General features: G+C 38.5%; 1 protein-coding gene across 1 annotated transcript; it reads right to left on the bottom strand.

The window, feature by feature from the left end:
- Positions 1–3,236: 3,236 nt before the first annotated feature.
- On the bottom strand, positions 3,237–8,533 carry LOC126768196 (protein phosphatase 1 regulatory subunit 36-like). Its single transcript, XM_050486156.1, has 10 exons — positions 8,439–8,533; positions 7,748–7,844; positions 7,270–7,335; positions 6,997–7,128; positions 6,339–6,483; positions 6,105–6,257; positions 5,651–5,879; positions 5,057–5,224; positions 4,443–4,556; positions 3,237–3,545 (listed from the first exon to the last, which is right to left on the bottom strand). Exons 1-10 carry the CDS (start codon positions 8,531–8,533, stop codon positions 3,434–3,436), a joined length of 1,311 nt encoding a protein of 436 aa, XP_050342113.1. The 3' UTR covers positions 3,237–3,433.
- Positions 8,534–14,619: the final 6,086 nt, after the last annotated feature.

Genomic DNA, 14,619 nt, shown 5'->3' on the forward strand with positions numbered 1-14,619 from the left:
TCGTGTGGCCACATGAAGGTATTGTTGGTGGCTGCGCACTACAATCATCGATCACAGAGTTGTCGGCAAAGAGTTTAGCCAGGAGGTCGGCTTTCTCCTGCGGACTGTGAGCTAGCGATCCGTCCGGATTTCTGAGCGGTGGTAGCGAAGGTTGGCAGAAATTGTTTTGCACAGACTTGGTCAGACGCCAGAAGCTACGGGAGCCCCTAGGATGCGAAATAAGGTCATGACCAATCTGTACAATGCGCTGTGCATCCGCTCTCGTGTATGCCTTCCTACAGGACTTGGAATTTTTATTGTAGTTTGCTTTCAGTGAGTCAATGTTAGATGCCCCGCTAATGCAGCCGTTGATCCACGCGCGCGCGATATGCCGCCTGCTTAGATGACACAGCGTCGGCACATTCACGAGTGAACCAACGGTTACGCGTACCCCTATTGATGAGATCTGAGTAGAAGGAAGGAATGTAGTATTCCATTCCTAACATGATCTCATCAGCAACAGCAGCGGCACTAGCTGTCGGGTCATTCCCACTGAAGCAACGTTCATTCCAAGGGACTGACGCATAGTAATCGCGCATACCGTCCCAATCTGCCGACTTATAGTGCCAAACGCGACGTTTGCATACCGCTGATGGCGGCAGCTTGGCCTGTGGCACTTTGGTAGATATAAGGCCGTGATCCGAAGAACCAAGTGGAGCTTGAACCACAACCTGATATTCCACCGGGTGAGAAGTCAGCAGAAGATCCAGTAGAGAAGGCGCTTGCCCATCAATGTCTGGGATCCTGGTGGGCTGATCAACTAGTTGGATCAAGTCGTGTGTGAGAGCAAAAGCATGAGCAGTTCTACCAGCATGGTCAGTTTTGAGGGATTTCAACCATGATTCATGGTGAGCATTAAAATCCCCCAAAAACACCAATTCCGCGTTAGGAAACTGCTCTTGCGCAGCATCTGCCACCCGACTAAGATGGTCAAATAATCGGCTTGTCTCCAAGTCACCATTGTGGGATCTGTAGAGGTTGCCGTCCCATCGGATTATGAGAATTAGGGAATAGAGTGCACCTGTCTGCACTATAATATATCCTGCGTAGTTAGCTAATATCTCTAGAGATTGGCCGCCATGGCCGAAATTGGTATAGGGGATATTATTATGTATATATATTCTCTCCAACAATCTTAACATAAAAAACAAAGTCTCTACAAAAAAGCATTTTTGTGCCATGTCAAAACAGATTTGTTGTTTTTGACATAATAACATACATAGTTTACATGTTCATCAAAGTATTATAGAACAGGTACACCATAGTAGCACAAGTATTATAAGAAAAGCAAACCTTTAGCAAACATCTTAATAAAGCCTTAGGAATTAAGTTATGAGTATCAGTATGAAATATTGGAAAAAAAGCATTTTTGTTCATTTAATGAAATAAGCACTTATTAAATTCAATTTAATCCGTCAGAGGACCGTCGTTGTTCGACGGATTAAGCCACAGCCTTTATAAATTGAGTAAATTTTCGGAGAATACAAATGTCTGCTAATTTATCTTATGAAATGAACTAATATCGCAATATTTTATTCATAAAAAAATTTAGCAAGTCTTGTGTTAGATGCTATAAATCGTAATTAGTTTTTTCATATCTCCAGCTTATTTGATAGATATATTAATATAGAATAGATTATAAATATTTTTTTCATATATACGAGATGGCCTAGTGGTTAGAACGCGTGAATCTCAACCGACGATCATGGGTTCAAACCCGGGCAAGCACCACTGAATTTTCATGTGCTTAATTTGTGATTATAATTCATCTCGTGCTTGACGGTGAAGGAAAACATCGTGAGGAAACCTGCATGTGTCTAATTTCATTGAAATTATGCCACATGTGTATTCTACCAACCCGCATTGGAGCAGCGTGGTGGAATAAGCTCCAAACCTTCTCCTCAAAAAAAGGGAGAGGAGGCCTTAGCCCAGCAGTGGGACATTAACAGGCTGTTATTGTTACTGTCATATATATTCGTTTCTCTCATTATTCAATATCTTGATTATATTTATTTAAGAGCAATTAAATCAACTTGTACATCTATAACACCCATATTGTTAATCAATTCAAATTTGGACTTCACTTTTTATGAACGTGGTTATACCAGGTTCGTAAAAAGCTGAAGCCCTATTCCCCTTTGTAAGAATACTCATATTCTATCTCTTCTCACATATACAATTATACAGCCCTTACTCGCAGCTGAGTCTATTTTTTATCATTCCTTCCTATTCTACATCCAAAACATCACCTGGTAGAGCTTTGTGCAAGCTCGTCTGGGTAGGTACCGCCCATTGTGTGTATTCCCCCAACCCGCATTGGAGCTGCGTGGTGTAATAAGCTCCAAGCCTTCTCCCCGAAAAGGGAGAGGAGGCCTTAGCCCAGCAGTGGGACATTTATAGGCTGTTACTGTTCCGGTTTGAAGGTTTAATGAGCCAGTGTAACTACAAGCGCCGGGGACATAACATCTTATTTCCCAAGGTTTGGCATTGGCGCATTGGCAATGTAGTATGTAACAATATAAAAAATTAACATGTAATATCAAGTAAACAAAATAATTGATTTTACAATAAAAGATTTTAAATATACTTTTTTCTTCGTAGTATTTGATAGACTGAAGACTCGTGATATAATTGTGCCTTAAAGGTCAAAGCAAGATAATATTTTCATAGAATATTAGCCTCTGACACGAAACGTATTAGTGGCACGTATTCCTCGATTATTCGTCAGTGCGATTATCCTGTCAAAATAGCTCGAGTAACCTATTCAGTCATAAACGCGATGAAAATTAGTCAGATGTCTAGTTATATTTTTCGTAAAATGTTAGCATCTTACGAAAAATATAACAAAGATATTTTATTGTTTTAATTTGAAAATCCAAGTAGTAACAAGCTGCTACTTGTAAAAGATGAATTATAAATATAAATTAAGCAATTGAAAACTTAGTAATGCTTGCCTGAATTTGAATCTGCGATGTTCGGTCCATGGATACCCATGTGTTATATCCGCTGGGACATATCGTCTCATCGTCAATTATATCCATCCTATGTGGTACTCGGTTCCATTAGAATTTGTTCAGCAGTTTCAGTATAATTTTAATAAAACACAGACATTCTATGAATTTACAATATTAATAAGATAAAATTTAGTTTAAATTGAAGTCTATGATATGAAATGACAAATATATTTTTGTGTTTTTTTATATTTTAGTTTTCATACTCGAGTAATCGACATATAAAAATATGTTTCGAACTCTCTAATTTAACATAAGGAATCTAAGCGATTAGCCCATGTTTATTATACTAATCGTTAAATAATCCCTGGGTCCACTATAAAAGTATTTTGCGTAATGTGTTATCTGATCGCATTGACAAATAATCTAAAAATATCGTTAAGTTAGTGCGGGTGAAGAAGTCTTTGAAGTCTATTTTGCCAGCGTCGCCGTTGTGTCTCGCTACATGGTCGAATTTCCTCTGGCTCATCGGGAAATTGTGGAGGAAAAAACACGCTGTAAAATTAAATAAAGGAACAATATTAGCACATGCTCAAACAGTTTTTATTGAAAACACATACGCTGCAATAAACGTTGCTGAGTTGAACCTGTGGTCCTGTGAGTGACTAGACGGCACTTTAAACTTTAAGACCATATATTTTCCTTACCACTTAAAACTTTTATACACACACGAGTTAGCTGCGCCTGTAACGTGCGCCTTTGGATGTCTTTGACTATATCCTGCATATAAAGGATCGAATTTATCGACCTAGGATATAAACTGTGGTACATATTCCAGATGTCATTAAAACCCAAAGTGACATTTTTAAAGAACACTCTTAACTCTCACTGCTAGATCGATGATACTTTAGATTGAAAATATATATACATATCATAATTAGATATTTTATGTTATATGATACACAAATGTACTCCTTGTTTAGTCACTTACTCACTGAAAAAGCAAAAAAAAATTCCTCGCGGTTTGAAACCAGGTTCTCGGAATCTGCGGCCTTATAATCTAGCCACTAGTCTTGCGAGTCAGGCCAATTATATGTAGTTAATAATTGTATGCACTGTTCGTTCATAATAAATCATAATCAATCAATAATTTAAAATACAATATCACGAGCTAACTGCAGTTGCATTAATAAACTTCGACATCGCTTAACCGATCACCATGAAAGTTTGCACATAAATATATGTGTTTCATGGAGAAGGTTTTTGTAACATCCTTGTTGTAAGTCACCGTTAGCGAGCTTACCAACTTATATGCCGTTCAAGCGATCACCATTACAATTACTTCACACACAGACAGAAAATAAGCCGGGTGTTTGCTAGTAAAATATAAAGTAACGGTGCATACTATTTACCGGTGGCGATACACATTTAATAAAATTACAATTTACTTACATTCGCGACTCCTTCCGCGGCAGTATAATATTTGAATATAATTTTTGAGGAGACAGTTGACTTTTTCTCATGGAACTACTTGTACTGCTTTTAGACCCATAGCTCTGTGAAGACCTGTAATCAGTGAGTAATAAAATTATCTTGATTAATTATTAAAATAAACATTAATACACATAACCAGTTCTTATGAGGATACATAAAAAAAACCTTCGCCGCCGAGCCAAGAGATGAATTATAAACACAATTAAAGCACTTTAGAACTTAGTGGTGCCTGGATTTTTAACCGCATTGACTCAAAATAATTAATAACAGGAGTAATTATTTATAATTAAAATTAATTTATAAAATGACATTGATACAGGTAATAATAATTTACTTTTTATTATCTATATGACGTCAAAAATATTATAAAATTAATGTGTAATAATTACAAGTAATTACATATTTTGTAGCTTGAATTATTCTAATTCGATATCTAGACGGTTATTTTAATATAATTCGCAATTTTATATAAATACAAAAGCTACATAAAGAAATGTTTAGTTGCAAAATCTGAAATATCTAAACGTAATGTACGGTGTAATGATCGCTATGAATGAGTTTCGGATACGTACACTGAAGCCTTCGATTTTCCAGTTTCCGAAGCGGTCGGTAAGGGTCGTAACATTGTATCGAAAGCAGATCGCGACATACCAATGATTCCAAGAGCGATTCCCAATTCTGACAATTTCTCTTCTGGACCCGCCACCGCGTGCATCAAGTAGAGAAGGCGCGGGGTTGGTCTAATGAAAACGTAAACAACATCAAACAACAGATTAGCAAACTTAACTTTATTTGTTGGTAAGGCTTTGTGCGTAAGTCCGGATAAGTATCACACATCAAATATTCTACCACCAAACACCAATACTTAGTAGTTTTTTATGCCGGTTCGTGGCGCATAGGCCATGTAAGGAATGGTTAATATTTTTTTCAATGCCAATGTCTGTGAGGGATGGTGTCTACCTACCATCAGGTGAACCATTTGCCCTTCCGCATAAATATGTTACGTTCTTGTTGATTATGAATAACTATATAGAGTATTTATGAGTATGCACAATTGCACAGAAAGGGTGGGGCATACGGAATATATTAATATACCCACCAACACAAAATATATTTTTTCTATTATAATTCCTAACAATTCGCTGCTAAAATAACTGGAAACTTACTGAAAACATTTGATAACTCCTAGTCCCAAAAGACGATAATCAATTTCCCTGTGACAGAACACCTCGTTCATGAGTGGCGAGCGAGTGTTAAGTTTCTTGTCGCGTCGCACGCAATGACCCAGCAACACAGCACGTTCCTCCTTAGCCATCTTCCCGATATACCCAGTGTGTAGATTATGCTCCACAGCATTGAATATCTCAGACTTGAATACTCTATTCACTTCCAATTCTAATTTTAAATAAATGACGAGAATAATGTCACGAATTTACATAAATCGTTCATAAATTAAAAATAATAATTGATAAAAACTAAAGTAACAATACGCTTATTGAAGTATAAAACATATTGATACTTAATAATTTATTGTAAAACATCGAATACCTGTCAAAATAAACGCGGTATATTTTGTGAATGTGTTATTTAAATGTAAAAGATAAAAATCGTAATGTAAACCTATCTGATTGAAAGACTTGCGACCGAGAGCCAGCCATACTATTTGAACACAGACTCGTAGCAGTGTCTCGAAAAATCGAGCATCTTTATCAGATAATGATCGACGTTTCTTCTGGGGTCCCATGTGATGGAATTTTTTCGTGTCATTTCCACCTACACAAGATAAAGATAAAAAAAGATAAAAGTAAGTAATAAAAAAGAAATTTCTTTTGAATGCTTTTTGTTTCAACAAACCAATGAGCATAGTGCTGTATTCTTTCGCTACTAAAAGTCTCAAATCCGATAAATTGTCTCGGAATTCGTTTTCAACTGTTTCACATTGTGGCGTCCGTACTTTTGTGTCCAATTCAATAATACGATTTACCATTTCGTCTGCTATCTTAAATTATAAACATATATTTTGAAAGTGTAATTACATTGTAAATGTTCGAAGACAAAATAAAATAAGCAAATTTGTTTATCGATTTAAAATAAAGTCCATAAAAACTACTTTGACTTAACAATATCCAATACCAATGAAATTGAGATGGAACAAACTTGAAGCTGTACTGGATTTAACACAAAAAGAATCATTAAAATTGTTTCATAAACAATAACGTTATACCGGAACATACCTACATTAAAATATATGAATATTTATTTTTATTTTTTTTATACCACAACGGTCGTCTTTTTTCTAAGATAGGCAATTAATGCCCTTGTTATAAGTAATAACCGACTTATACACATATTTATACATAATATACCCAGACTAGGCGAAGGAATCTAACCCGCTACCCCGAAGCGGAAGGCATTGTCACTGTCAACTGCGCCAACGAGCCAGTCTTAATATATATACAGGCGAATCGAGAAATGTAAAATATTCTAGCTATCCAGGTTAAATATTGTGTACCTGTAAATAATACTGGCAACAGAGTACAAGCGCTCTAATGAATCTCTCCGTAGTAGGAAGATGTAACATATTTATTAACATTGGACTTAAAATATTTACTGGAGCAGTATATAGCGCTATGTCTTTAACATCCTGTAAAGTTATACATTATTTTGGATAAAAAAAGTTCTTAAACTACGTTACTGAACAAATTTTAACACCCCCTTATATACGCTGAATATGTATTAAAATTGAATGTAAGTAAATTGTAAAACAATAAGTCCATTTATTTACCTGAGTTGTTATAATATCTGGTTGGCCCGGTTTTAATTTCCTTTGATAACGCCGTCGAAATCGAATCTTAATTAAATATATAACAAAATAAAATATTAAGCAATAATGAATTATTTGCCGTTATCACAGTTAACAATGCAAGAAACAAAATTTAACTTTTAATCAGTTCTGCTTACGGATAGTAGAATTGTCTACGAGGAGTTATAAGCCAATTATTTTACAAAAGCCGGATAGTATGGTAAATTTATGAAAATGACAAATGCTAGTGTATCTTATAATAAAAATAAATGAGCAATTATTGTATATAATATATATACATTTATTTAATGCATCATAGAAATTAGACAATTCTACTATCTTTAAGCAAAAATAAATCATTTTCATATTATAGTGACTGTTAATTAATAATAAAACTACCAACAAATGCGAAGAGGAGACAGTTAATCAACAACTTATTAATATAATCAATACATGTCACCTGCTCTATAAGGTCAACATCGTCTCTGAATTCAATTGTTCCAGTTGGAGCTTTGATAGGTATCTGAATCGTTTCTACCGGTTTTGGTGGAAGGTCACTTTAATCAAACAATTATATATTTCTTTATAAAAAATATGTATGTGATGATTATACTTATGATTATATCAAACCAAAACCAGATAGACGAGGGCAAAAAGAGTAGTTGTGCGCCAGGGGGCAAGTTGCTGTTGACAAATTTAAGCAAAAAATAAAAGTTTGCAGCCATATTTTAATGAACACGGTTGCTTCACAGCAATTCGTCAGAGCGTCACATGGGCTAGCGATCCCGTGGCGCTCCTTGTTAAGACGGAAAGACCGCTGGTTTTTTAGTGGGTATTCGGATGTCTGATGCTCGGCGCCTTGGACACTGGCGAGTCCCACATACACCCCCACTGTTCCCTTGGAGGAAACGAGTAGTGCGTTTTTCCAGCATTAAAACTATACAGCAATAGTCAGGGTCATAACAAATAGATCGAGCTAGCTAATAAAAATACTGACAAAGTTTTTTCCTTCTTATTTCGTTAAACAAATATTTATTAATGGCATAATAAGTCGATATAAGGACATGGTTGTCGCTATCAGGATCCCGTGCTCAAACAAAATATACATAATTAAACTTCACAGCAGTCACTCAAATAAGCTTTCAAATTACCTTATAAATACCAATGCTTCCGTAACCTCATCCCACACCCAATGCCCATCTTCATACAGGCCTCCAAAACCACCTTCGTCCTCATCATCGGCCATTTTTATTATTTTTATATATAACTTCGGTAATTATTTATACAATTGCTAACATTATTTATTAATGACAATATTGACACAAAATATTTATTTAATTTTTATTACGTTTCGATATCATATTAATAAATTGATTGAATAAACAAAAAGGTTTCATTATTTACATTTAACTAATACTATAAGTTACACTATTGATTAATTATTATTTGTTTAATGTACTTATATTTTTGTTAATTTTTTTTTTTTTGGACTAAAAAGGCAAAAATAAAGTTAATCTTTATAATAATTAATAATAAATCAAATTTTATTAAAATTACATATGCAATGGAAATTTTAACAATACCATATAGAAAAGCTAGTACGCTATGCTTATGTAAAATATCATAATTTAATTCTTAGACGGCTATAACTTGTGAATCAAAATTTTTATCGAGCATTTGTAAGTTTGGTAGAATTTACGATGTCACTAGTAAGTTGCTCTCGGCAGTGCTGAATATAAAGTTATGATAATGCAACTGTACTCAACTCTAACCCCTGTGACTTACAAAATATTCTCACAAAATTCACATAAACGCTTGAATGAAAATTAGTTAAATGATTTACTTTTACTTATAAGCAAAGCATAGTGTTTATTGAAGCATATTTTATTAAAGGATAACATTGAAAAGGGACCAGTGTGTCAGGTGCTAATTCATTGAATTCAAGTATACAGGCGATTGCACACAAGTCTACGATGCGAAGCTTTGATCATGTGCGCTCTGCCATGTGATCATGGGCCTTTACATAGCGCTGCGAATAACATAAGGGTAAACGATGTTGTTATTAATTATATCATCTTTTTAATTTAAGTACTTAAAATAAATTCAAGTAAGTGCGTCCCCAACAACCTTTTAGGATAGAACATTAATTCGCTTTGAAAATCTCATCTTATATATGTACTAATATTATAAGCCGCTAAGTCGATTTTGATAAAATTTGGTACGAAGCAAGCTTGTACCGCAAGGACGAACTTATGCTACTTTTTTACCTAAACCCCACCCCTCTCCCCTTAACACACACGGGCGAAGCCTCGAGCGATTACTAATAATATATAAGTAGTAAATAATACAATGCTATTACTGAGCTACTTTATCACACAAATATATTCAGTCACAAATATTGACAATATTGTTTCTATAAATGTGCTTAATCTAAAAAGCCCTGTAAGCACCATTCACCTGTTCTTCGTTTAACACATAAATAAACAGGCAATTACGGACCACACAGCGTTTATTTTCATCACACAGTTAATAAAATGCTGAATCACGAAACGGAATGAGCAACTCTTTCCACTCCGTTTCACTTTTATTTTCAAACTTCCAGTCCGTTGAGTCGAGCGATTGAACCTATTAGGAATAATTTTTCTGCTTATGTAATACAACGAAAACACGTATGAAACAGAATTAATTTTATAACAGGTTCACGCGCTTCGATATTAGTTGACCAACATTTGTTAATAAAAGAAATTGAAAATTTATTCAACAAATTGTAAGCTGACAAACTTTTATTTAATCGATATTTGTAGCTTTAATTTGGTACGAAAGTCTGTTGAAAACAATTTAGAGCTTGATCGACCAAAATTATGTATGTAAAAAATATTTTACATTATGGTACATTAGTAGCATCAAGATCAATAGTAATAATTAACTCGTTGACTGCCATGCACTTGAGTCAAAACTTGTTTCGTCCGACTTGGCTCCGAGTAATTATCAATGATTGATAACCTAACTATAAATGGGTTTTTTTATTTATTTAATATTTCGTTGCAAGATATCATTTGATGGTACAGTCATTTTAACAAGCCTCATCGCGCGTGAACCCAGCTTAGTCATACACAAAGCCCTACCAACAATTTTACTAATTAAACTTTGTTTAAATCTATACTCAATCTGATTATAGAGATTCGATTAGGTTTAAATCAGTAAACATGAACAGACATATACGCTAAGCGCTAAGCTACTAGACTCGTCACCAAACAACCAAACGTATATTTTCTTACGAGCTCGCGCTCTATCACCTCTCATTGTCTTTATAGTCCAATGAATATTCATATCGTGATCGACGTTCTCCTCTCTTTATTCACTGTAAACACGTGTACGTGTCTTTCCAAGTTTGTCTTGTATTACGTAAATATTTAGTCTTTAACATAATTATATGGACAGCTTTTGAAAATTTTAATTAATATTTCGCCAATAAATTAATTATATCAACTAAATGAAAAAATGTATGGTAATGAAAAAAACCAAATTTAGCACTATGAATCTAAAAGGAAGTACCTGTACTATATTTTCGCGTTTGCAAAAAAATATATCTAAACGACCATTATTTAAAATACCAACTTTAAACAAATAGCTTTAAACTATTTAATTTTAAAATTGAATTATAAAGACAAGATTAATTAAACTGTTTAAATATTGCTTGCAATCGTTTTATTGAAACAATTAATTAATTCATTAGATCTATGAATAGCATATGTGCGTTATTAAAATATATCGATTTGTTTATCAAGAAATTGACTACATACATCAATATTAATAGGAGGAGTTGTGGAGTCGTTGATTAGATAGATTTAAATTAAATTTAATCTTGTAAAACAACGATTTCTAAAATAATCGCAAGAGCCTGTTTGATATGTGGACTGCTTAGAATAGAGAAATAACCAAATTTTATAGTATATTTATTTACCTACTACTTAAGATATAATAAATTGATAAATTAATCCGCACCAAGGCAGCGTGTAATAAGTTCCAAACCTTTCTTTTAATGAACAAAAAAGCATTTGCTAATTAGTAAAATCTTTAAGTTTTAGTAAATAACAAATATTTCATAAACATTGATTGATTAATTGATTTACTCTCATTTTATTTGTATGAAAACAACACTCTGCTTTAGAGTGGTAAGGCTGGATTATAGAAGTTTGTCGGAATATATAGGACAACAGCGTGTTTACTAGGGATGAAACGGATATCCGGTAACTATCCGGTAAAAAATAAACACTCACTCATTTTTAGGTGGTAGGACTCCATGCAAACCTGTCTAGGTGGGTTCCTATTTATCGGTTATTCAACCGCCAAACAGCAATACTCTGTTCGCTGTGAACGGTAAAGGAGCCAGTGTACAGTCAGCCAATATAGGCAGTCACAGGCACATGCAGTGGCGTAGCATGGAGGGCGAAGACTGCGGCCCACACCGAACGGCACTTTGACAGGGGTGGCATTTCACAGGTGGCGGTAAAAAATAATTCTTTACCAATAATATGCCTTATTTGTGGATGAACACATGGGCCACCTGTGGTAAGTGGTCACCAACACCAACATTTCTTACAATGCTAATGTCTATGACATTGAAATATGACATAAGAAAAGTTAACTATCGCTTACATCGCCAATGGGCCACCAACCTTGGGAACTAAGATGTTACGTCCCTTGTGTCTGTACACTGGCTCACCCTTCAAACCGGAACACAACGATACCAAGTACTGCTGTTTTGCGGTAGAATAACTGATGAGTGTGTAGTACCTACCCAGACTAGTTTGCACAAAACCCTACCACCAGTATATCAGTAGATATATGTTGTTCATGCCTCAACAAATGCCATTTTCACTTTTCAGGTTAGTGTCATTCAATTAGACTTCTTTTACAATGCCTAAATTTATTATAATCAATTGCAAAAATAAGAGAGCTGCAATTTGGGACCCGTACCAGGTGCTAGTGACCTCTTGGAGGGACAGCTATTGGCCGCTTATCGTATGCTGAAAAAAGACCTACAGCTGGCGATAAGTCAAGCCAAGGAGAAAGCTAGGGAAGAACTACTGGCAGGCCTGAACCGTGAACCCTGGGGGCGTCCGTTCCGCGGTGTGCTTGGAAAATTCCGCACGCAGGGTGCCCCCGTGACAGAGACAATGTCGCCGGATCTCCTCCTGCGCCTGGTCGGGGAACTCTTCCCGCATCCAGGTGAGCATGTCCCTTCACAGATGGTCCCTCGCTCCATGATTGACGACACAGTGGCTCCACCACTGATCACGGAGTGGGAGATGGAGGTGGCGTTCGACCGCTTGAGGGCCAAAAACACTGCGCCGGGCCCAGACGAGATTCCAGGGCGTGTTCTATGTGACGCTCTTGAATACCTAGGCGTAAGGCTTCGGGAGCTGTTCGACCAATGTCTGTGCAGCGGGCAGTTTCCGAAGCCTTGGAAAGAGGGAAAGTTGGTCCTGTTTCCAAAGCAAGGTCGACCGCCAGATTCTTCCTCGGCATACAGGCCGATTGTGCTGCTGAACGAGACGGGCAAATTTTTCGAAAAAATTCTCGCTGCCCGTCTTATTCAGCACCTCGACGAGGTGGGGCCGGGTCTGTCAGGGGCTCAGTACGGGTTCAGGGCGGGTCGATCAACTATCGACGCCCTGGACGCCCTGAAAACCCAGACCACGGATGCGGTGGCCCGAGGGGACGTAGTTCTGGCAGTATCGATAGATGTTGCGAACGCCTTCAATAGTCTTCCTTTCGAGACTATTGGGGAGGCACTCCGATACCACGGGGTGCCTTCCTATCTTAGGAGGCTGTTGGGGGCAGACCTCCAGGACCGGGTAGTCCTCTAGGAGGGGGGCGATGGGCGTCTTGTTCGGCGTCGGGTAGGCTGTGGCGTTCCACAGGGGTCAGTTCTTGGCCCAATTCTGTGAAACGTTGGCTTCGACTGGCTCCTGCAGACATCCGTCCTTATAAGAATGGGGGTGTTGTGCTATGCGGACGACACTCTCATCACGGCGACAGGGCGGAATTTTCAGGAGGCAGCTCGCCTGGCCGAAGTCGGTACGTCGCTCACAGTGGACCGCATAGGAATGTTGGGCTTGAGGGTCTCCATCTCAAAAACGGAGGCCCTCTTATTCCACGGTCCACGTCGAGGCCCTCCTCGAGGGGCGTTTATCACCGTCCAGGGGACGGTGATTAAGGTGCAGGCCCACATGAAGTATCTGAGCCTGACCCTGGACGGAAGATGGAGCTTCGGGCAGCATTTTGTCCAACTTGGCCCGAAGCTCATCAACGCTGCTGCTGCCTTAAGCCGGCTCCTACCAAATGTAGGAGGGCCGGAAACGCCATGCCGGCGATTATACGCCGGTGTTGTGCGGTCCATGGCTCTGTACGGTGCTCCCATCTGAGTGGACGTTCTCACCGCTCGGAACAAGGTTCTCTTGCGTAGGCCGCAGAGAATCATAGCGGTGAGGGTGATACGCGAATATCGTACGGTGTCGTCGACGGCGCCAACACTTTTCGCGGGCGATCCGCCTTGGGAGCTCCAGGCGGAGGTGCTCGCGGTTCCGGGCGGAAGTGAGGTCGCGTGGCGACCGTCAAGGGTTGGAGGAGGTGCTGCGAATCAGGACTCTCAGGAGGATCTGAGGTCCTCATCAGCAGGCCTGGCGACAGTGGAGGCGATCCGTCCCCACTTGAATCGTTGCGTAACGAGAAAAGGCGGCACACTGACCTTCAGACTGACTCAGGTGCTTACTGGACATGGGTGCTTCGGTAAGTACCTGCACAGAATAGTCAGGCGGGAGGTAACACCCTCCTGCCACGAGTGTGGTGCGCCTACGGACACGGCATGCCACACTCTGATGGAGTGTGCCGCTTGGGGGCCTCAGCGCTTTTCCCTGGCGACTTTAATCGGCGGAGACCTTTCGCTGTCGAGCGTGATAAATGCTTGGTAGCAAAAGGTGCTGGATGGAGATGATCTCCTTCTGCGAAAATGTCATATCGCAGAAGGAGGCCGCGGAGCGGGAGCGCGAGGAGAGTGCCTCCGCTGACCCGCTTCGCCGAAGAAGACCGAGGAGAAGACGTCGGCGCTATACGCATCTTCTCCTCCCGCCGTGAGTGTCGCCGGGGCCAGGGGGTCTCTGTATCCCGAGTACCCCCTAGGATTTGGAGGCCCGCAGAAGCGGGCCAACCGTCGGGACGGCACGGTAGTATGCGCAAGCGATCCCGTGACGTCCCCCGACAAGACGGAGTGGGTACCGCTGGTTTTTTAGTGGGTATTCCGGCACCTATAGCGCCGGCGAGTCCCAC

This window comes from Nymphalis io, chromosome 4, assembly GCF_905147045.1.
Source record: "Nymphalis io chromosome 4, ilAglIoxx1.1, whole genome shotgun sequence".
Classification (NCBI taxonomy): Eukaryota; Metazoa; Arthropoda; class Insecta; order Lepidoptera; family Nymphalidae; genus Nymphalis; species Nymphalis io.

Excerpts from the sequence above, each read along its gene's own strand:
- LOC126768196 (XM_050486156.1), bottom strand. The coding sequence starts at position 8,533 with ATGGCCGATGATGAGGACGAAGGTGGTTTTGGAGGCCTGTATGAAGAT. Across the intron at positions 7,129-7,269 it reads CAGATATTATAACAACTCAG|GATGTTAAAGACATAGCGCT; the intron begins GTAAATAAATGG and ends ATAACTTTACAG. Across the intron at positions 4,557-5,056 it reads GGAAAATCGAAGGCTTCAGT|GTCTTCACAGAGCTATGGGT; the intron begins GTACGTATCCGA and ends CACTGATTACAG.